Below are 24,937 nucleotides of genomic sequence, written 5' to 3' on the forward strand. Positions count from 1 at the left end.
ACTCTACAACCCAAGCTGATGCCCTGATATACTTATTCCTAAATCTGTCCATCCTTGTCACACCCATTTCAGATCTTAACTCTGCCACGTCCAGACTCCTGCCTTTTTTGTCAGTACCACCCTCTCCAACCCATATAACATAGCTGGTCTCACTACCCACTTGTAGACCTTCCCTTTCACTCTGACTGTTGCACTTATGTCACAAATCACTCCTGACAATCTTCTCCACCCACTCCAGCCTGCCTGTACTGTCTTCTTCACCTCTCTTCCACACTTGCCATTACTCTGAACTGTCGGTCCCAAGTATTTAAACTCATCCACCTTCGCCAGCTGTACTCCTTGCATCCTGACCATCCTTCTATCCTCTCTCTCTTTCACACACATGTTCTGTCTTAGTCCTGCTGACCTTCATTCCTCTACTGTCTAGAGCATATCTCCACCTCTCCAGGGTCTCCTCAACCTGGTCCCTACTCTCACCACAGATCACAATTTCATCCTCAAACATCATAGTCCACAGGGACTCCTGTCTGATCTCATCTGTCAACCTGTCCATCACCATTGCAAATAAGGGTTCAGAGCTAATCCTTGATGTAATCCCACCTCCACCTTAAATGCATCCGTCACTCCCACCGCAGACCTCACCACTGTCGCACTACCCTCATACATATCCTGTATCATTCTTACATAACTTCTCTGCCACTCCTGACTTCCTCATACAGTACCACAACTCCTCTCTAGGCACCCTGTTATATACTTTCTCCAAGTCCACAAAGACGCAATACAACTCCTTCTGACTTTCTCTCTACTTCTCCATCAACAGTCTCAGAGCAAACATTGCATCTGTAGTGCTCTTTCCGACATGAAACCGTACTGTTGATCACTAATCATCACCTCCCTTCTTAACCTAGCTTCCACTACACTTTCCCATAACTTTGTGCTGTGACTGATCAGTTTTATCCCTCTGTAGTTGCTACAGCTCTGCACATCACCCTTATTAAAATCGGTACCAAAACACTTTCTCCACTCCTTAGGCATTCTGTCACTTTCCAAGACTTCACTAAACAATGTGGTTAAAAACTTCACTGCCGCCTGTCCTAAATACCTCCATGCTTCCACAGGTATGTCATCTGGACCAGCCTTTCCATTCTTCATCCTCTTCACAGCTGTCCTTACTTCCCCCTTGCTAATCCGTTGCACTTCCTAATTCACTATCCCCACATCATCCAACCTTCTCTCTCTCATTCTCTTCATTCATCAGCCCCTCAAAGTACTCTTTCGGTCTGCTCAACACACACTCCTCACTTGTGAGTAAATTTCCCTCGTTATCCTTAATCACCCGTACCTGCTGCACATCTTTCCCGCTTGTTCCCTCTGTCTAGCCAATCAGTGCAGGTCCTTTTCTCCTTCCTTAGTGTCCAACCTTTCATACAACTCTCCGTATTCCTTATCTTTCACCACCTCTCTGTTTGCCATGCACTGTATCTCCTTATACTCCTGTCTACTTTCTTCATCTCTCTGACAAATCCCACTTCTTCACCAACCTCTTTCTCTGTATAGTCTTCTGTACTTCCTCATTCCACCACCAGGTCTCCTTGTCCTACAACATAAGGACAGTCATGTACAAGTCCAAAAATCTATAATCATGCAAAAATGCTGAAAACTCCGGCGTAAACACTACCTTTTCTTCCTAAGCAGCTAACACTATATTAGCATATAGTGGGGTGCAAGCAGCGCCCATAGCTGCTTCAGATATTTGATGGAAATATTCGCCCTCATAATGTATGTAATTATTGATGTTCTTCGTGTTTCACTGTTGCAGTCCATTACATTTGGGTAATCTGCTGGCAGGTTTCCCTCAGTCGGCCTGAATTCCAAAGTCTTGGGTCCTGCGTCGTGTGCTATCTCCTCTTCCATGATGTCAGGTCGTCAGGGGTATAAAACAAGCAGCCGACACTATTTTCTTTAGTCTTTCTTGCCGCGCAGTGATCAAAGCAGAAGCAGTTTGCAAGTGCCGGTCGGCTGACTCCTGAAATTTTCAAATTCGAGTTTCAGAACCGAAGTCTTCACTAAAGCTAAGTACCCCGTTGGGGAAACTTTTTTCTTGCTCCATTCCAATGTCAAAAAAAGTTAATAATTGTATTACTTGTGGGAAGCAAATACCTCATAAGGATTTCCATTTATACTGTATTCCTTGCCTAGGCCCTGATCACAACGTGCCTGGCTGTTGGTTTTGTGCTAGATTTAACCAACACACTATTAAGCGTCAGTATATTTTTGCCTCAAAATATTTTGGAAACAGATTTAACTACCCTGAAATGTTGTCGGATAGCAATCCGACTACTGGAGTACGCAAAAAACGCAAAGAAAAGGACAGAGACGGACCTTCGAGGTCCATAACCGATGACGAAGCTTCTAAGCCAGTCGCCGGTACTCAGTGATGCGCTTTCGCAGCCCCTGATACCCGCTACTTTTGAGTCGCAGGCCCCTACCGAGACCATGGAGTCCGGCACGCCGCGAGATACTCAGTATTGTACCGACGTATGTCTCTTCCTCGGATGGGTCTGGAGCAGCTGAGCAGGCACCGGCTTCTGAGGGTGTATTCAGGCCTCAACATTTTTATATAAAACCGACGACAGCTGCAAAACCAAAGACAAAGGCATCTTCTAAAGGTAAAAAAAAGACACATGAGCCACATGCACAGGCCGCTATGCCTAAAAAACAGATGATCAGAAATGGCTGAAGACCTAATTACCTTGATCAGGGGTTCCCAACCCCCTCCTGATAAGAGGCCTAGGCAAGACACTGATTATGAATCTTCAGATCAGGTTTCTATTTCTTCTGATTCCTCTTCTGATCAGGAATTATCTATTCCTCCCTATGAGGATTCTGATGCAGAGGAGTCTATCCCATCTGCATCACCTCCTGAGGATTATTCTTTTGGAGGAAACCTTGCATACTTTGAGGGAGCATTTTCACTGTGAGAGTCAAGATTTCTCAGAAACGAAAGAGGCTCAGGGATTTCCTTCTCCCTCAGCACAGGCCTTTAGCCATACCCCCTATTTTAGACATTGTGGATGATGTGTTTTTGGAGTCAAGCTTGACTCCTGACTCTCACAAATTTTTATTTAGAAACCCTGCTGCTGACCCTGAAACTAATTCACAGGGTCCAAAGGGAGTTAAGGCCACAAAAGCAAAAAATCCTAACCCCTCTGACAGAGATTCAAGGGCACTGGATAGATGGGGAAATAAAGTTTATACATCTGCAACCTTGGCAATTAGGGCCTTAAACTGACAGTTTCATATGCTCCGGTATCAACAACATGCTATGGGATTGCTGAAACAGAAAATGATGTTGATTTCTGAATGTGCAGAAAATAAAGAATTGCAGGACCTATTGCATGCAGCTGAACAAGTTGGAAAGCATACTTTGCAATGTGGTTTTTATTCCTTAGTGGCCTCCTGCAGGGCCGCAGATGTCCTTCAAGGATGCATCTGCAGTCCTTACAAATGGGTTGTCCTGTCGTCAGGCAGCCCTTCGGTCGGCCGGATTCCAAAGTCTGGGTCTGGCCTCGGCTGGTGTCGCACTTCACCCGACGTCATAACTGCAGTTCTTCGGGTATAAAGGCATCAGCCGACGCCATTTTCCCCAGTCTTTCTTGCCGCGTGGCGCCCGAAGCAGAAGCTGTTTGCAAGTGCCGGTCGGTCAGATCCAGAGATTACTACTACCGAATACTACTTCGAAGACTTCTAAAAAGCTAAGTACCCCGTTGGGGACTCTTTCTTGCCTCAGCCGATGTCAAAGTGAATAATTGTTTAACTTGTGGGAAACAAATACCTCATAAAGATTTCCACTCTTACTGCTTACCTTGTTTAGGCCCAGACCACGACGTCGCAGCTTGTCTAGCCTGTGCTTCTTTTAACCGACGGACACTTAGACGTCGGTCGGAATTTGCTGAGCAGTTTTTTGGCTCTGATTTTGCTTATATTATGCCATCGGATCCTCCGACTTCACAATCATCCAAAAAACGCAAGGAAAAGGACCGACACTCGCGGTCCGCGGTTTCGGCCGAAACCGCGGTTAAGCCTACCGCGACTGTCTCGGTTTCGGCTGAAGCCGAGCAAGCGGTTCTTCCTTCAGCCGAAAACATGCCTTCTACCGAGGCCTCTTCAAATCTGGTGGAATCGGCTTCAGAAATCCAACCTGCGGTTGCGGTTTCTCAGGAATTATCTGACACTATCCCCTTGGATATCTCGACTCCTGCACGTGGAGCTGCTAGGCCTCCTGCAGCCATGTCCATTAAGGCCTTTGCCAGGGCTAAAGCAGCTAAAGCTACAAAAACTGTGCCTATTAAGACCCCCTCTCACAGGCCCAGCTCTAGTTCCCAAATGCTTTCCTTGGCAGAGGATCTTATTTCTTTAATCCGGGGATCCCAACCTCATCCAGACAGGGCCTCTCAACCACCTCCAGAGAAGAGGCCTAGAGCAGAGCCCCCTGAGCCAGTGTCCACAGATGATTCCTCTGATGACTCAGAAAATACAGACCCTCCAGAGGCTCCTTATTCCCCTTACGAAGACTCTGATGCTGAAGAGTCCATCCCTTCTGCCTCTCCTCCTGAGGAATTTTCCTTTGGGGAAACCTTGCATGCTATGAGGGAACAATTTCAATGGCAGGGCCAAGATTTTTCAGACTCCAGGAAAAGGCTTAGAACCTTTTTGCATTTACCACAACATAGGCCTTTAGCTATACCTCCAGTTCTTTCTGTTGTAGATGATGCATTTAATGATGCTTGTACTGCTCCAGATTCATTACCTCCGGCCCCTGCTAAGCCCGATACGTACTACAGGGTCCCGGACACACATCACCATTTATACAAGGCTCCTTTTGCAGATCCCGAGACTATCTCCCAGGGGCCTAAGGCTGTAGCAACTACCTCTGCTACAAATCCTCTCCCCTCTGAAAGGGAATCCAGATCCTTAGAGAGATGGGGTAAAAAAGTTTACACTTCTGCTACTCTGTCAGCTAGGGCCTTGAACTGTCAATTTCATATGATACAATATCAAGAATATATGCTTGACCAGTTAACTAAAAAATGGTCCTCTGATGAACCTTTTGATAAGAAGTATGTTCAGGAAATGGTACATAACATTCAGCAAGTTAGTAACCATTCTTTAAAATGCGGCTATGATGCACTGGAGGCTTCCTTTAGATCAGCCATGACTGGCACAGTTATCAGAAGGCATGCCTGGTTGAAAGAGCAGGCCTTACCGGACCATGTCAAATCAAAACTGTTAGATGCTCCCATGGACAAGGCCAATTTATTTGGTTCTCCTGCACAACAGGTACTGAAGAAGATGGAGGAGAAGGCAAAATCTGTACAAACAGTGAAAGATTTCTTACAGGTCCAACCTCCAAGGTTTAGCAGGAATTGGCCCTCCAAAAATTGGTCCTTTCCAGACTCCTCTAAAGCACATAGATGCAGGAATAGGCGATCAAGAGGCAGAAACCAATCCAGGGGTGCCTACAGGGGACGCCAGTGGCAGGGTAACAACCAGCGAGGCACAGACACAGCCACCACCACTGCAACAGGACAATCACAGTGACTTGGCTCTGGCACCGCCTACCAGGGAACAACTAGAAGCACCCTTAGGCGGAAGGCTAGCCTTATTCTCAATAAACTGGCATTACATCACAAGAGACAAGTGGATTTTACAGACAATAGACCAAGGATACAGGTTCCACTTCCATACCCTACCAGGGAAGAGAGGAATGCCAAACCTACCTCCAAATCAAAAGACAGAAGCTCTAAAACAAATATCTCAATTATTAAGGATGAGAGCTGTGGAAAAGGTACCATCTATGGAGCAAGGAAAGGGATTTCACTCCAGACTCTTCCTGGTACCAAGAAAAGAGAACAAATGGAGGCCTATTCTCGACTTGTCCGCTTTAAACACATTTCTCATTGTTCCAAAATTCAAAATGCTGACTCTACAGCAGCTTCTTCCCATGCTGGGCAAGGAGTCTTGGCTGGTAACTCTAGATCTCAAGGAGGCATACCTGCACGTCCCCATACGACCAAATTGCAGAAGATACCTCAGATTTCTTGCAGGATCAGAGCATTATCAATTCTCAGCATTGCCCTTTGGCTTATCTACTGCGCCCAGAGTGTTCACGAAATGCCTGGCATCAGTAATTGCTCATTGCAGGCTTCAGGGAATCCAAATTTACCCCTACCTGGACGACTGCCTGATACAAGCGGACAACAAAAACAAGCTAACAAAAGACTTACAAAGAGTCATTTACCTGCTACAGGCCCTGGGATATACAGTCAATATAAAAAAGTCAAGGCTGTTACCATCCCAAGGAATAACCTTTTTGGGTGCAGAACTGGACACATCAAAGCAAATGGCATTCCTAACTGTAGAAAAGCAAGAGCAACTGCCTCTCTACTTCTTGGCATTAACAAAGCAGAACCATCTAACAGCAAGAAAAGTACTGCAAGCCCTGGGCTTCATGGCATCCTGCATAATACTGGTCCCTCATGCCAGACTACATATGAGAAAGCTACAGTGGTACCTAAAGAATTTATGGTCTCAACACAAGCACAGCCTAGAAACCAAAATTCCAATAATCCCATGCCTGAAGCAAGAGTTCCTATGGTGGGCTCAGGCCTGTCAGTCAAACACAGGATTGCCCTTCTACAGCATTCAACCAAGCCAAACCATCACGACGGACGCCTCAGACCTCGGTTGGGCGGCCCACATGCAGGACAGGTGCATACAAGGCTTATGGACTCAAGACCAGCTACACCTACACATAAATCTAAAGGAAATGCTGGCAGTAAAATTGGCAATCCAGACATTCAGACCATTTCTCCAAGAAGGTCAGCTGATGATAAGGACAGACAATACAACTGTAATGTGGTACATCAACAAACAGGGAGGCACACATTCATACCCTCTATGCCGGATGGCACTGGACCTATGGAATGTGGCTCTGAGCTGCAACATTCAGTTACAAGCAATGTTTGTACCGGGAAAAGAAAACATTCTAGCAGACATATTAAGCAGGACTACCACGGATGCTCACGAATGGATGCTGCATCCGGACATCTTCGACATCACAAGAAAATGGGGACTCCCAGAAATAGACTTATTTGCATCCCCACGCAATCACCAGCTAAAGAAATTCTGCACAAGGACGTACCACCCACTTGCTTGGAAGGTGGACTCCCTATCTTTCAGTTGGAAAAATCTGACAGCATATGCATTCCCACCACTTCCTTTGATGCACAAGGTACTATTGAAGATCAAAGAGGAACGTCCAAGGATCATTCTGATAGCTCCAGACTGGCCAAGACAACATTGGTACCCATTACTAAGGAGCATGTCTCGGGAACAAATATGGACACTACCCCTGGTTCCATTGCTGTTAACACAGAACAACTACAACATCCTGCATCCAAGCCTGAAAACTCTGCAGCTGACTGCCTGGAACATTACATAAAATCAATTAACCCAAATTTATCACAAAGGGTTAAAGACATTATCCTTGAGGCTCGCAGACCCTCAACAAGGAAAAATTATGCAGCAAAATGGAAAAGATATCTCATTTGGAGTACTGCAAATGGAGAAGATGTATCACAGGTAAACATAGCCAGCATCCTGGAATACTTGGCAGAGCTCTTCCACACAGGCCTGTCCTATTCTTCCATCAAGATACATGCATCAGCTATTTCTGCAGAATATAGCTCGGATCCTCCTGTCTTCTCGCATCCTCTGCTTAGGCAGTTTCTGAGAGGAATTAAAAATGTAAAACCTCCTAGGAAACCACCATTGCCAGCATGGGACTTAAACTTTGTGCTAGAAAAATTGACACTTCCTCCTTTCGAACCAGCAGCAACAGCAGAATTACAATACTTATCATGGAAGACTGCTTTCCTGCTGGCAATCACTTCAGCAAGAAGGGTATCTGAACTACAAGCATTAATGGCAGTGCAACCCTTCCTGATCTTCCATCAAGATAGAGTGTCCATGAGAACAAATCCTACATTTATGCCTAAGGTGGTATCCAGAGTATCTTTAAATCAGGCGATCCACCTACCAACATTCTTCCCCAACCCATAGAACAGGGGAGAAAGACTGTTGCATACCTTGGATGTACATAGACAGTTACGCTACTACCTGGACAGGACCAAGGGCAATAGAAAAACTGACCAGCTACTGGTAGCATATGCAACAGGAAGGGAAGGAAAAGCAATTTCAAAACGGACAATCTCCAAGTGGATAGGAAATTGCATTAGATTTTGTTACTCCTACCATGGAAAGAAAACTCCAGAGAACATCAGGCCTCACTCTACAAGGGCTACAGCCACTACCACAGCTTTCTTACGAGGAGTGGCTACCAAGGACATTATAGAGGCTGCTACTTGGACCTCCGTGCATACATTTGCCAAGCATTATAACTTACCTTTATACTCTAGATCCCGAGCAGGGTTTGCCACTGCTGTTTTGCAAGGGATCCTAACTACACCATAATTTCTTCTTCCTCCTCCCCTAGTTTAGCTATGGTATTCTACCCATTTGTAAGGACTGCAGATGCATCCTTGAAGGACATAGTACAGTTTTGTACCTACCATAAATGTAGATGTCCGATAGGAATGCATCTGCAGTCAGGATTACCCACCCGCCTTCCCCTCTGTGGTACTCCTAGGGTATTTGCCCATCTTACAGCTAGCTGGGGGGGGGGATCTATTATGGTGTATTTGTTTGTATATATGTACATACATGCTTATTTTTTGTGTTTGCTCTCTTCTATTTGGAAACATTGGCATTTATCCAAGTTTACCCTTCCAAGGGGGCACCTGGCATCTGGGGCAAGAAACACTGAGGAAAATGGTGTCGGCTGATGCCTTTATACCCGAAGAACTGCAGCTATGACGTCGGGTGAAGTGCGACACCAGCCGAGGCCAGACCCAGACTTTGGAATCCGGCCGACCGAAGGGCTGCCTGATGACAGGACAACCCAGTTGTAAGGACTGCAGATGCATTCCTATCGGACATCTACATTTATGGTAGGTACAAAACTGTACTTTACTGGATCTGTGATTAGCAGGCATGCCTGGCTAAAAGAGCAAAATTTGCCTGATCATGTTAAAGCTAAATTACTGGATGCCCCTTTACAGCATGATACTCTGGTATTAAGGCAGAAGAGGTTTTAAAGAAAATGGAAGACAAAGCTAAGTCTATGCAAACTGTAAAAGACTTCTTACAAGTGCAGCCACCAAGATTCAGTAGACATTGGCCTACAAAAAATTGGTCCTTTCCTGTGTCCGACAGAGCTCAAAGGGGCAAATCCAGATGCCCTAAAGGTTCTAGATACCAGGCACAAGATTCTTACAGGTCAAAGCAGTGGGGTGCTTCTACCTCCAAATCTGGAGGAGATGAAACGCAACCCTACAGAAAGCAGTCCCAATTACTTCCCTCTGCCATCACCAAGCACTTACCTTTTGGCAGCACCCTTAGGGGGAAAATTAGCACTTTTTGCTCAAAATTGGTAGTTAACCCAGGACAAGTGGGTGCTAAACATAGTATCACAGGGATACAGTTTCCATTTCCATACTCTGCCAATGGCAAACGGTTGGCCGGATCTGCCAAAAAATCAATGGGCAGAGGCACAGAAACCGGTTACATCCCTCATTGATATGGAGGCTATTCAGCCAGTACCAGAACAGGAAAAAGGACAAGGTTTTTACTCAAGACTGTCCTTGGTACCCAGAAAGGACAAGGCCTGGAGGCCAATACTGGATTTATCAATTTTGAACACATTCCTGGACATTCCAAATTTCAAAATGCTAACTTTGCAGAAGCTTCTGCCCATGCTAGGCAAGAATGCTTGGCTGGTGACAGACATAAAAGAGGCATACCTGCATGTCCCAATAAGGGAATCGTGCAGAAGATACCTCCGTTTCAAGGCTGGCTTAATGCATTACCAATTCTCTGCTCTGCCCTTTGACTTATCTATTTCGCCCAGGGTCTTTACAAAGTGCTTGGCCCCAGTAATTGCTTTTTGCAGACAAAGAAGTATACAAATATATCCTTACATGGACAACTGTCTCATTTAAGCAGAGAGCAAGGACATTCTTCTTCAGCTCCTGGCATTTGTGAAAAGGCTTCTAACATGCCTAGGGTACACAATAAATGAAAAGAAATCACAACTGGTACCCTCTCAAAAGATAACATTCCTGGGTGCAAGCTTGAATACGACTGCCCAGATGGCTTTCCTCATGCCATACAAACAAAGGCAACTACTTATTTCAAACTGATGGCAACAAAAAACCCAGTTATCTGCAAGACAAACTCTGCAGGCTTTGGGGTTTGTGGCATCCTGCATCCTACTGATTCCATATGCAAGACTGCATATGAGGAAACTTCAATGGTACCTAAAAAGTTTATGGAGTCTGGAAACAATGATTCCTCTCATTCCCTGCCTACAACAGGAGTTTCTTTGGTGGGCAAAGGCATGTCACCAAAACATGGGACGGGCCTTCACTCTACCCCCTGCCAGCCAAACCTTAACAACAGATGCATCAGATTATGCATGGGGGGCCCACCTGGCGGGAAGATGCATTCAAGGCATATGGACCCCAAAACAAATGCATCTGCATATCAACCAAAAAGATATGTTAGCTGTTCAAAATGCCCTGACAGCCTTCAAGGACTTACTTCATCCAGGACAACTACTGATAAAGATGGACAACACCACGGTTATGTGGTATATAAACAAGCAGGGGAGCACGCACTCGTACCGCCTTTGCAGACTAGCCATGGCACTGCGGGACACAGGTTTGACTTACCAAGTACGTCTTCAAGCTCAATTACTGTCAGGAAAACGAAATACTCTGGCAGACGATTTAAGCAGAAACCTTATGGACCCTCACGAGTGGAAGCTAGATCCACAAGTCTTCAGCATGATAAAGAAATGGGGGAGCCCAGACATAGATCTATTTGCCTCTCCTCAAAATTATCAATTGAAAAGATTCTGCACAAGGACTCATCACAGACAAGCATGGAAAGTGGATGCCCTATCCTTCAGTTCTATCAGTTTACGCCTTTCCTCGTCTGCCTCTTATTCCCAAGGTCCTACTAAAAGTCAGACTAGAAACCAAAGATGATACTAATTGCCCCGGACTGCCCCCCCCCAATACTGGTACCCAATCCTAAGGAACTTGTCTCAATACCCAGCTTGGACCTTACCTCAAAGACCTCAATTACTGTCCCAGCAGAACAATCAGATCCTGCACAATCCACTCCAAACACTGAACCTGGCAGCATGGATAATCAGGTAGTTATGCAAACAGCACCTCTCAGTAAAGCTGTGATGGATGTCATTTTGGAAACCCGAAGGCCTAGTACTAGAAAATGTTATGCTGATAAATGGAAGAGATTCTGTGCTTGGAATCGAGCACAAGGACCTGATGCAGCAAAACCAAATATTCCTCAGATATTACAATACTTGACTGAGATGCCTATCTTTCTCATCAATTTAAATCCATGCCTCTGCCATTTTGGCTCATTACAATACAGAGCCACCAATTTTTTCTCATCCTTTACTAAAGTAATATCTTGGAGGATCCAAAAAGGCCTCCCAGAAGATCACCAGTACCTGCATGGGACCTCAATTATGTGTTGAAAAAGCTCACCCTGCCTCCATTTGAACCAGCTGCTACTGCAGATCTAAAGTTCTTATCATGGAAAACAGCTCTGTTCCTAGCAATTACTTCAGCAAGAAGAGTCTCAGAGCTACAGGCCCTTTATGGCTGTAGAGCCTTTTATCATATTTTACCCAGACAGGGTGTCTCTGAGGACCAATCCTTCATTTATGCCTAAGGTGATTTCCACTGTGGCACTTAACCAAACTATTCATCTGCCAACCTTTTAAACAAATCCGCAGAACAAGGGGGAGAGAATTCTGCATTCCTTGGACGTACACAGACAGCTAAGATTCTACTTGAGCAGGACTAAAGCTCTAAGAAAAACTGAGCAATTACTAGTGATTACTAGGATCAGAAGGAAAGGCTATTTCAAAGCAGACTATTTCAGAGTGGATAAGCCACTGCATTCGTTTCTGATACTTACACCATGGCAAACCTGTGCCCAAGGGCATTAGTTCTCATTCCACCAGAGCTGCAGCTACTTCAGCAGCCTTTCTAAGGGGAGTACCAACCAAAGACAATCTAGAAGCTGCTACTTGGAGTTCTGTTCACACCTTTACAAAGCATTATCATTTGCCTCTCTACTCTAAGTCCAGGGCAGACTTTGCCACTGCAGTTCTGCAGGGCCTTATAGCTGCCCCTAATGTTGTTTAGCTCCAGCCTCCCATCCATAGCTTTGGGATTCTACCCAAATGTAATGACTGCAACAGTGAAACACGAAGAACATAGTACAGTTGTGTACACTTACCATAAATGTGGATATTTGAGTGTATTCACTGTTGCAGTCCAGGTTACCCGCCCGCCATCCCCATTTCATTCTGGAGTTTCTTTCCTTCACTATCTTCTACAACCTATATGGTGTATTTGCTTGTAGATGAAGGTAAAGTCTGTATTGTTGCATGTATATATAGTTTATATATATATATATATATATATATATATATATATATATATATATGTTTTTGCTACCTTTTTGGGGGCACCTGACATCTGGTGCAAGAAAAACTAAAGAAAATGACGTCTGCTGCTTGTTTTATACCCCTGATGACCTGACGTCATGGAAGAGGAGACATCATGGAAGAGGAGACAGCAACCGACGCAGGACCCAAGACTTTGGAATTCAGGTCGACTGAGGGCAACCTTCCAGCAGATTACCCAAATGTAATGACTGCAACAGTGAATGCACTCGAACATCTACATTTATGGTAAGTGTACACAACTGTACTTTCATCAAATCTAAAACAGAAATAGTCACCCGTATGCATGTTCACTTAAAAAAAAAAAAAAAAAAAAAAAACATTCTGTACCTATATTGTGGGGAATAATGGAAAGTAAGTCTCCAACCTCCACTAAACATCATTCTCATCAGTCTCCAGTTGTTTAAGGTCTCAAGCAAGTGCCAATAATATTCATATGCAAGGTTTTGATTCTTTGCACTTAAATCCAATATATTTGGCCAGTGGCTCTGTCTTAGAACTTTTGGCTGAAACAATAGGTCTCTGAGGTGTGTCATGCAGAGATTTATGTATTTTGTGAGTGCCAGAAGTTGAGGCAGTCAAAGGTTTGGAAACATGCAAATATTCCCATTCCTCATGATCCACATCACCCTGCAAGAACAAATCAAACAGAATAAAGTATGACTTAGCATAAGCAATATTAATATCCCTAAGTGAAATTCTCGTATGTTGTTTCATTAGATAACAGTTGAAACATCTTAATAGAATAATCAAATCTATTCGTAATAACAACCTTCCACCTTCCTTATTGGGTTTCATGACCCTTGACTGTCTTATCACATGTTAAAGTATTTACATTAGCTCTGTCATCCCTTGTCAAGTTATAAGGTGAAAAATATTCCTGCTTCTAAATGTTCCTAAGTTGTTTACCTTCTCAAAGACAGAAATCCATGGGTTCAGGGGTGGCATAAATATATTTTTTTCTCTTGAGACTTGTACCCCCATCTCCTGAAAATGGGTGTTTTGCCAACAAGTTATAGTTTCAAATTCCTAACGTACAGATTTACTTGAGTAAGAACATCAACAATATCCAGTTTAAAATTTGGAATAAATTTCAAACCTTTTGTAAAGACAGACATGCATCCTTCAGTTATTAGTACATTAGACATGTTATAAACTATAAATTAATCTGGGATCACTTCATCATATTCAGCACCACAACCACATAAACACGTCATCTCCTTTTGTTCCTGCTTCTGCCTTGATAGTTTCAGAAACTGTCCCTGTGTTGGTGTTTTGAATTGGCGTCTTGTCCATGCACCAGTTAGCCAACCACTCCGATCATCGAATCTGCTGTTGGTCTTTAAAAAAAAATGTCCTGATCATCCCCACCCCTAGAGTCAACAGTCATTCTCAAAATTCCTTACTGAATTCACCTGCATGGCCTGTCAGCCCTGTATGGGAGAAGTCCTCCCTTGGTTATACTCTGCTATATCCCTTTCCAACTTACAGGTCTTATGCACCTTGTTGATATCAATAATTCCATCAGTCTTACTAAAAATAAGTTTGTATTGCTCCTTCACTGATGAGAATAAGTCAGCATTAACAGCTGACTTTATAGCTTTAATATAGTTATTGAAAACTTTAATTTTAAAGTCATTCTCTTTAATAACTTGAGCATAGTCAAACCAGTATCATTAAACAACTTTACTAGTTCATGATGGAAGGGTGAGTTGTGTTCCATGCCATTTGGGCATTTCCAAACACGTAAACCCTTCAGAACCTGTTTCAGTTGAATACATTCCATTAAATACAAATTATCTAGTTGCAGGTTCCGAAATTTAAGTAACTTCTTTTCCAATTTGTCAAGCTCGACCTCAGGGAACGATTACCTGAACTGGAACTAAAGGAAAAATACGGACGTAACCATGTTTCAAGATCCACTTCAGAAGCAGGTGATGAATGAGAATGACCCTGGTTAAACCCTGCAACATTCGCTGCAGCATCAGAATATTAGCTACAATGCTGGTGTAGTTCTGTGGTGGCTGCAGTTGCGAAAACAGTTCAGGACTGCCACCACTAGTTGGATTGTTCAAGCCATTGTTGATTAACTCAGAATTGGATTCACCATTACTATCCAAAGTGTGAGTCACAAGTTTAGATTTCTGTTGCAAAAGCAGTATTAATTTGTTATAAAGTTTCACGTCTGTGGTGGTTGCTAATTTTTCTTCTCCAAACATTGCTGACTCGGTAGTGACTCCGAATCTGCCGTTTTTAATTTTTACCATTCTTCAGTACCGTCTGTGATGCTGTATTTACCTTTTTCAGCTTAGGGTTCAACTCAGCCATTAGACTTGGCAAATTATATTAGGTTAAGAATTTATCGACTACAGCTATGCCTTTTTTTGATAGGCCTTCCTTAATTGATTACAAATAACCTACAGCCATTGTCCTGTGCTTGAACAGCACCTCCATCCTGCCTATACTGTTGGGTGCTCTTTTAAGTTGACCAGTTGTATATTGCCTACAGAAACAGTACCAACGAACTAGGAACCACTGAGGGAATTAACGTTCTTTATTGAAGATTAACGTTTTCGCCTCCGCTATGCAGAAGTTTCTTCAGAAAGACAACAAGAAGTACAGAAAAAAGCGCCAACATTTAAAACAGTGTTACCATGATGTCATTTCCTTAGATACTTTGTAACTGAGTTACTAAACAAGTTCGTATCCCCATACATCATGGGAAGATTGCAACAATTTTATAGCACATTTTTAATAAAGTATGATTAAAATATTTTAAAATGTTTAAAAATATTTTCTATATATCTATAACAATTGTACATTTACATCATTATTAACAAAACTGACTAAAAAAACTTTAAAACTTTAACCATGAGCCACAAATTAAACGGACCATATCCTTGTTGACAGTAATTTTACCCTGTCTTATCTCAAGTAACTTTTATACCTTAGAACAGAGGAAATATTGCAACACTCGTTTAAGCCAGGGTAGGAGAAGGCATCCAAACCAATTTGCCACTCAAGCTCCTTTATTTCCAAAACTAGGGTCTGAGGGCCACCTCTGATTCCCGTAGTGACATGTTCAATCCCCATAAAGTGGAAACTATGCCCCACATTGTTTAGAATGTGTTTAGATAGGGCATTATCAGTTTTCTTATTCTTTATGGTATAACAGTGTTGGTAAATTCGATCACTTAGCCTACGGTCCGTTTTTCCCTATATAGAAACTAGGGCAACAGTCACAGAAAGCAGCATACACAACAGATTTTGTGTTACAATTTATTTTAGAATTGATGGTATATTTCCTATCCCTAATAGTAAAGGAACTACCCGGTTTTAAAAATTTACATCTATTGCAAGATCCACAAATTACTGTGCCACTTTGCCTTGTGAACGAAGAAACTGTCTTGCATCTTTGCAATAGTTCTTTTAAATTACTCCCTCTTCTATACACGATAGAGGGGTATGTGCCTAATTTTTGAAATAATGTGGGGTTATTATGGATAAAATACCAATTCTTTTTAATGATAGCCCATAGGTCACCTGCATGCTTAAAGTACGTTGTAACAAAGCTAACCTTGAAATCAACTTCTGTTGAAGTGCCATTTATATCAGTACTAGCACTCAAGACTCCATTTGTTGTCTATACAACTGGTTCATCCCTTATTTGAGTGAGTCCATGTTCATTATTAAAAAGTAATGGTTGATAAAAAACATTTTCCCTTTTCAAAGAAACCTCCTCAGTCAAGTCATCTATCAGAAGAACCGGGTATCCTCTATTTATAAACATTGCTTTAAGGGTGGCACATTCCAAATTAAATGCTTCCACCGTACTGCACATGCGCACGGCTCTGACCAGTTGTCCTTTGACAATTGATCTTTTTTGTTTTGGTGGATGATTGCTGGAATAATGTAAGAAGGCATTACAATAAGTTGGTTTCCTATGAATGTATGACAGGAATCGATTATTGTCTAAATCCTTTGTCAACTTCACATCCAAATAATCAATTTCTTTTGTTGAAAAGTAATAAGTAAATTTTAGAAAGGAAGTAGTCCCGTTCATGTACTCTATCAGGTCTACTACATCACTTTCGCCCCCTTGTACTAAAATAAACACATCATCCAAAAAGCGCGTGTAGTATTTTATGATGTTTTTAAACTTTAAATTGTCCATGAGGAATGTTTTCTCCCAGTAAGCGACAAATAGATTCGCTGCACTACCCCCACAAGGAGAGCCCGTGGCAATTCCTTGTTTCTGGAGGTAGTAGTGATCATCGAAAAGAAAAAAGTTTGAAGACAAAACTATATCCAATAATTGAGTCACAATCGCTATTTCATCCTTAGTAGCATTAAGGCTCAACAGCATCAACTCGACCCATTCTACCGCTTCCTGATGCGGTATAGATGTGTACAAATCGACTACATCAATAGTCAAGAAATTGAAGGATGGGTCGAATTTGATGTTGTTGATAGTTTCCAAAAAAGACCAGGAGTCCTTACATATTTCAGGGATTTGTCTCAAGTATTTAGAAATTATACCATCAATTAATCTAGAACATGGATGTGTGATAGCACATCTTCCATCAACCAAGGCCCGCATTGGTGGGTTTACCAGATCCTTATGCATTTTAGGGATCCCAAACATCACGGGCACTTTAGGAAAAGAAATGTTGATGAAATTGTATGTATCGATATCAATCTTTCCTTCAATGAACAAGTCCCTAAAATATCCTTTAATTCTATTGTGAGTCCCTACCATCTCATTTAAGGAAGAACGTACATAGGCTGCAGAGTTCAATACCAGGTACATTCTCCTATTATAATGTATTTTATCAAAGATGACCAGGCCCCCTCCTTTATCGGGTTTCATTACCCTTACTGACAACCCACACAAATTATTCAAAGCCATCATTTGGTCGTACGAGATATTACTCTGATGGTCAAACCATTTTGTACTCCCAAAATAATGTCTGAAGTCTAGTTCGCAGACATTCTCAAAGATGTTTAAGTTAGGGTGTAGTGGGTACAAGTATACAAGTTGTATATTGCCAGTCTGCTAAGCTTTTAGCTGTGAGGTCTTTGTTTCTTGAATTGCAAGAAGGCACTCTACTCTGGCTGGGATAAATTGATTTGTTTTGGGAGTAAGGAGAGTTATGCAGTTATGAGATTTAGAGGATTGCTTCCCAAATCCAGCATCTGTATTTCTGAGCTGTAAAAGTTGAAGTAACAAAGATTGAGCCCTACCAGTAAGACCAATTGAGGAGGGACCATTATTGATAAACCAACGTATACATTAATAAATTTGCAGTATTTACTTGTACATTTGCACTAAGTACATTTTGAGCACATTGTCCCCATTTTGGATTTCTTAACAAACCAGGGGGAGTGTTTGATGTTGAAGGTGGTGTATGCCAGGTTCTCTATCTGTTTTAGTGTATAGCTAGTGCCAGAAGATATTAACCATGCTAGTTTTTGGGGATCTTTTTACATGTAGTTAAAGGAAGACTGCTTTCTCTTTAGGCAAGTCTGAAATGCAATGTCTGTAATGTTTCCTTCGGAGTAGAATTTCTTTTTACTGACTATGGTATCTATTCCCCCTTAGTGCTTGCTGTTCTGGTGCAGTAAGGTAGTTGGGACCAGACCAGAACCAACGTGGGAATTCAATTTCAAGTTTAGGAAACAGGTAAGTTTGTAGGGTTTCTTTATTTGTGTATGTGAGCATGTTTTGTTTTTTTTTTTTTTCATTTTCAGTCTCCACCTAATAAAAACAGCAGCACTAAAATATATTTTATAGTGGCTGTGAGAAATGTGTATTTTTAAAAGGCCATGTGAGCACGTTTGATTTATTTTTTCTTTCAGTCCCCACTTAGGTCTGTAGCATTAAAATATCATCTATTACAGTGCCATAATAGTTGTACAGCTCTCTGGGAAGCCAGATATTTGCAGTTTTCCACTGACTTGGTGGAGGGGGGGATTACTTGTAAAAATTTATGCATGGGTGGCTCATTACTGGCTGCTGGATTTCAGCCTTTCCTTGTCCCAAATAAAAACAAAAAAAGATTTCTGGCCTTTTTTTTTTTTTTTTAAATCCAACAAGCAGGAGTAAGATGAAGCAACACCAGGCTATCATAAAACCAGCAACAGTTTATTCAGGAAACAAGCACAGGCAAAGGCATAAGCGCTTTTGCAGTATTACAACTGCTTCATCAGATGCATAAAGTCTATCTAATTCAGTGCCCATTAAATAAAGTGAAAAAAATCACATGACATTCTAGTAAAACTCTTAGAGATAACATTTTTAATATATACAGTACTAATAGTTGTTGTTGTGTCTTTCGGCTTTTCCCTGTTAGGGGTCGCCACAGCGGAACTCCGGTCTGCTAATGATTGGCAGTTGATTTTTATGTGCTGAGTTGCCGGCCCTAACGCACAACCTTCAATGAAGGCACGCCCATTCACGCATGTCTCCACAGAAAACGCTCTAGCTGAGAATTGAACAGGACAACGTCTTGCTGTGAGGCGACAATGCTACCGCAGCACCACCACTGCGGACCGCAGTGCCACCACCACGGACAGTACTAATAGTAAACGTATAAAAAAGGGGTCTATATTACAACGTCGAACTAGAACAATTTGAACATTGTGATATCGAACCCTAAAGTCCAAAAGTTAAAAATAGCAAAGCCACGGTCCATCGACTTTTTTCCCAGGGAAAAAAATCGGTGGGCTGTTTTTGGGGCTTTGCTATTTCCTCCACTGTGGTGCAATCTCGGAGTTGGTATATTTAAGTAGGGGGGTGTTCACCTGCTTGATCTATATAGCTGCAAAAACTGCAGTTATAACAAGGTCTAGTATTTTTATTTTTACAAGAATCATGTCGTTTCCTGCTATCATACCCCATAAGACACTTGGGGTAACATAGCAGGTGACCTAGAGATTTATTTTTCTTATAAACTTTGCTGGGACATTCACCTGTTATAGCTTTCAATTCTGTACTTGTGGTCATGACACCTCAGTGTTTTTTAATAATGTCAACTACACCTTTAGAATCCTTAGAATATGATACTGGTGCCCTGCACCTAAGCTCATCTACCTTATTCACACATGCAGGTGGATCTGAGGAAAAATAAGGCCTTCCTTTATTCCCTCTTCTTTGTATTACTTCAACTAGCTTCTCAGATACTTTTTATCATGCCCCCTTGCTACAAACCTTTCTTCTAGATCTCTCGGTTATTTTTTTAAAAATTCCCTCACTAGTATTAACTCATGATGTTCTTATAGCTTGCCCCTTCACCACATTATTAAAGGTAAAACGTGGGTACATACTACTATGATGCAAGTACATGTTCTTGTAACAGGGTTTTCTGTACGTCATAGTATCTAGTGCCCCATCTTCCTTTACCTTCACTAACGCAGCCAGAAAACTAACCTCCCGATCTGAACAAGTCATCACAAACTTTAAAAATCTTGTGCTTGTATTAATATAACTGTAAAAATCTGACAGTTCCTTAGTAGTGCCTTCCCATATGAAAAACGGGTCATCCACAAATCTTCTGTAGAAAATGACATGTTTGCTTAACATACTACCTGTTCCAGCTCCCATACTACCATGATAAGATTGGTGTAGCTAATTGGCACGTGATATACCCTTAGCTACTCCATCTATCTGTAGATAGTAATCCTTATCAAAAAGGAAGACATTATATGAAATCATCTTAACCAAAGCACATAGCATTTCAACCTTAGTCGAGAAACAGTTCTGTTCATGTAAAAAAAAAATTTAACCCACTGTATACCTACAGTATTTGGTATTGAATAAGGACTGTACATAGAGTGTAACCAAACATCATTCACCTTTTTAAAAAACAGCCTTAGTAAAATCACATAAAATTGTTTAGAGTCCTGCAAGATGTGAGTGTTACAGTTAGTATATGGTCTTAATTTTTTCTCCACAAAAATAGACATTGCTTCGGTGCACCATTTTTGCCCTGCCAGTATGGGGCCTCATCTGTGGACTAGTAGGATTCTTGTGTACTTTTGGGAGACCCTGTATAACTGGTATTTTAGGATGTTTCATATAAAAAGTCAAATCCTTGAGCCAACATTTTATTTCTTAACAGGTTCCTCAGCTCAGTTTTCAGTGCATCAACCATCTTTACTATGTCAAACATTCTAACCTTTCTATAAACTAACATTGTTTAACATCTCTTTCATCCTATCTTTGTACCAGTCAGAATACATTAACACTATATGTCCCCTTTATCTGCAGGACAAATTACTGTACTATCCTCTCTCGTTAATTTCAGCATGGTGTGTCTCATTAAGATATAACACAACTTTTCAAATGCTTCTACAAGAGGGTGTAGTACAGGCATATACATACTTAGTCTTTTAAATTGTGAAATGTACTACTAAAAGAATCGTTATTGTCATGAAAGTTCTGTTTCAACATTTTGTGTAAACATTTTCAAGTTGGTGATAACTTCTGTAATATTATCACCTTTACTTGGTACAAATGTTAAGCCCTTTTGTAAAACATTATATTCATCTATTGACAACATTTTACTTGACAAATCATTTTCCAAAGCTTTTTTTATGCTGGAACAGTCTGATACCTGTTGAGACAGTTTCCGTTTGTATCTGCTCCTGCTTGTAGAACGCAACCTCTTTTCTGCCGTCTGTTGTATAATAGGCAGAGGATAATTTAATTCTGAATTCTCACTTGATTTTTCTTCACCCCTAAGGCCTTTAACAGAGGAGTGCACCTCTGCCGTAACAGTTAGTTGTCCTTGCTCCTAGTTGTGTACTACTAGAGAGTGCACATCCTCTTTTTCAATAAGGGAGTTTTAACAAACTCCCTTTCAACACCCCCCCCACACACCTTTTATACACATTATACATGTTTACTGTTAGTACTGTATATATTTAAAATGTTATCTCTCTAAACTAGGATGTCATGTGATCTTTTTCACTTTATTTAATGGACATTGAATTAGATAGATTTTATGCATCTGATGAAGCAGTTGTAATACTGCGAAAGCGCTTATGCCTTTGCCTGTGCTTGTTTCATGAATAAACTGTTGCTGGTTTTATGATAGCCTGGTGTTGCTTCCTGTTACTTCTGCTTGTTGAATTTATTTTTTGGTTCGAGAAGTATTTATTCAGCTCACACTGGTATTATTGGACTTTTGCATTATTTAAAAAAAATAGTTGACTTTCTCTTTTAGGGACTTGGAATTGTGTGCATAGAGTTTTGAATCTTTTCTTAAGGGAGGAAGAGAAATCTGCTTAAGACTTTTTCTAAAATGGACCATTGGTGGGCCTATAGCAAAGGGAGAGTAAGGCATTTAAGCTTTTATTGCAGGTTTTTCAGACGTATTGAGCGCAGCACAAATGGAGTGTCAAAACAGGGTGACTGAGCTGTTGTATGAAGTCATGAGGAGCTGTTGACTGGCTGCTTCAGTTAGCCTAAATGTGTCTGTAATGTGATCCTACCCATTCTTCTGATGGATGGTACTGCTGCCAGTATACCTTTATTGTCTGCTTACTATTTTCTTTGTGTGAGAACATTCAATGTACTGTAGGAGCTTTGAAAGCAAAAATCTGAATTTATTCATTTCATTTCAATCAGAAGTCTGAAGGTGCACACATTAAAGCGGTTGTACTTGTTTGCTTAGTGTATGTAAGTGCATATAGGGGGTTGAAGCAAATGTCAGCAGGCTGAGATCTGAGGACTACACAGTCTACAGAGTGGCTAATTGCTAGGTATGGAGGCTGTTTGCAGAAGAAAATTTGTGACCTTTTTTGTCACAGTCCTGTGCTGGAGGTGTGCACAGTCAGCAAGATGGCTTTAATTGCTAGGTATTGGGACTGTATCTAGATGAAAAACTGAGCCTGCTGTCATTAGTTCAGCTTGAACAGTCATTTTTCAGAGCTACTGCACATTTTTATGAATCCAGCAAAATATTACTGTGGTCATTTTGGACATTTTTTAAATACAGACATTTGTTCAGTCAAATGGACTGTAATTTGTGGGTATGGAGACTGGGCAAAAGTGTCTGTGTGTCCAAGAGTAACAAGTTGTCCATAGTTTCAGTCCCTGTCCATCAGTCAGGTCAGCACTTTACAGAGCAAGTGGCTATCCCTGGCAGCCTTAGCAGGCTGTGTATGGTAGCTGTTGATTATTGGCACAGGTCAGATCAGCACTTTACAGAGCAAGTGGTTATCTCTGGCAGCCTTAGCAGGCTGTGCATGGTAGCTGTTGGTTATTGGCACAGTAGCACATTGCCATATCACACTCCTTGCTTCTCTGATTGTTCTTGGCTAAAATTCCTTCTGTGTGTAGTTTGCATGTCCTCCCTGTCTCTGTGAGTTTGTCCAGGTTCTGTAGTTTCTTTCCACAGACCCTTGGCTGTCTAAGAGTTTTTTGACACACATGCTTAGTGGCCCTAACTAGTGCAAAAGTGACCCCACTCAAAGGTGTGCACAGATGGCCACTATAAATTATGCTGTTGACAGTGTAGACACTAATTAACTTCTTATCATGGAGGTGTGAATAGAAGGTCACTAACTTGTCTAGAAGCTGCAGTGCAGTCTAGGATCAATAATTTGAAATGCGTGTACTGTAGAGGTAGTAGAAATATTTTGGAAATTCTGAGTCTCTCTATAAAGCAGAGAAATGTGAAAATCAAGAAAGGATGCAAATGTTTATGGGATAATTAAATATGCTAAAGTTAGAGGTAGATGAGGCAAAATTGCTAACTGAGGCAAAATTGCTAACTGGATAGGAAGAGAGGAGATGAAACTTGCGATGCAGAGCAAATCCACAGGAAAGTCCTCAAGAATACAGTGAATATAAAATGTACACACCCATGTTAAAATGCCAGGTTTTTGTGATATAAAAAATGAGACCACAATAAATCATTTCAAAATTTTTCCCACCTTTAATGTGACCTATAACCTGTGAAATTCAATTGAAAAACAAACAAATCTGTTGGGGGGGTATAAAAAAATAAAAAAACGTACAATAAGCTGGTTGCATAAGTGTGCACACCCTTAAACTAATACTTTGAAGCAACTTTTGGTTTAATTACAACATTCAGTCTTCTTGGGTACACACCTGCCATCAATTAGAGACTCTGATTAAGACCAAATAAAGTTCAGCTGTCCTAGCAGGATTTTCCTAACATTTACTCAGTTGCCTGCTACAGCAAAAGCTGTGGCTCGCAGAGAGCTTACAAAGCATTCAAGAGATGTCCTTGTTGAAAGGTGTCAGTCAGGAGAAGGGTACAAAAAAATTTCCACAGCATTGGATGTACCATGGAGCACATTGAAGACAATCATCAAAAAGTGGAGAAAATATGGGACAGTAGTGACGTTGCAAAGAACTGGATTTCCCTCCAGAATTGATGAAATGGTCAGGGAGTCTGCCAAGAGACCTACAGCAACACTGAAAGAGCTGCAGGAATTTCTGGCAAGTACTGGTTGTGCACTACATGTGACATAAGTCTCGACTATGAGGTAGGGTTGCAAGATGGAAGCCTTTTCTTATGCAGAAAAACATCCAGGCCCGGCTAAAATTTGCAAAACGATACATCAAGTCTCCCAAATGCATGTGGAAAAATGTGTCGTGGTCTGATGAGACCAAGGTTGAACTTTTTGGCCATAATTCCAAAAGGTACATTTGGCGCAAAAACATCACTTCGCATCACCAGAAGAACACCATCCCCACGGTGAAGCATGGTGGTGGCAGTATCATGCTTTGGGGTTGCTTTTCTTCAGTTGGAACTGGGCTTTAGTCTAAGTGGAGGGAGTTATGAACAGTTCCAAATACCTGTCACTTTTAGCCCAAAACCTTCAGGTGTCTGCTAGAAAGCTGAAGCTGAAGAGGAATTTCACCTTTCAAAATGACAATGACCCCCAAGCATGCATTCATATCACTATCTGGACAACTGCTTCATTCAGGCAGAGAGCAAAGAAAAGCTCCTGCAGGACTTGCTCTTCATCAAAACCCTTTTCTCTTCCTTGGGATTCACCATCAATGAGAGGAAATCAAAGCAGACTCCCTCCAGGAGTATCATCTTCCTGGGAGCTCTGCTGGACATGACATCCCAAATGGCCTTTCTACCCCCAGAGAAGCAGAGTTTCTTGCCTCTCTACTTTACTCAGCTGGTGTCCCAAAGTCACCCCCCAGCAAGGAAGTTCTTGCAAGCCTTGGGATACATGGCTTCTTGCATCCTTCTGATTCCT

At 41.7% G+C, this 24,937-nt stretch overlaps 1 protein-coding gene across 2 annotated transcripts in view; it reads left to right on the plus strand.

The window, feature by feature from the left end:
* TMEM183A (transmembrane protein 183A) overlaps positions 1–24,937 on the plus strand; it is a 562,721-nt gene that overhangs the window by 224,032 nt on the left and 313,752 nt on the right. For both annotated transcript variants that reach the window (XM_044070205.1, XM_044070204.1), the window contains exon 6: positions 18,291–18,371. In XM_044070205.1, the coding sequence (XP_043926140.1) occupies positions 18,291–18,371 (81 nt within the window). The remainder of the gene's footprint in view (positions 1–18,290; positions 18,372–24,937) is intronic.

Source organism: Protopterus annectens, chromosome 4.part1 (assembly GCF_019279795.1).
Source record: "Protopterus annectens isolate FY-2018-M chromosome 4.part1, PAN1.0, whole genome shotgun sequence".
NCBI lineage: Eukaryota > Metazoa > Chordata > Ceratodontiformes > Protopteridae > Protopterus > Protopterus annectens.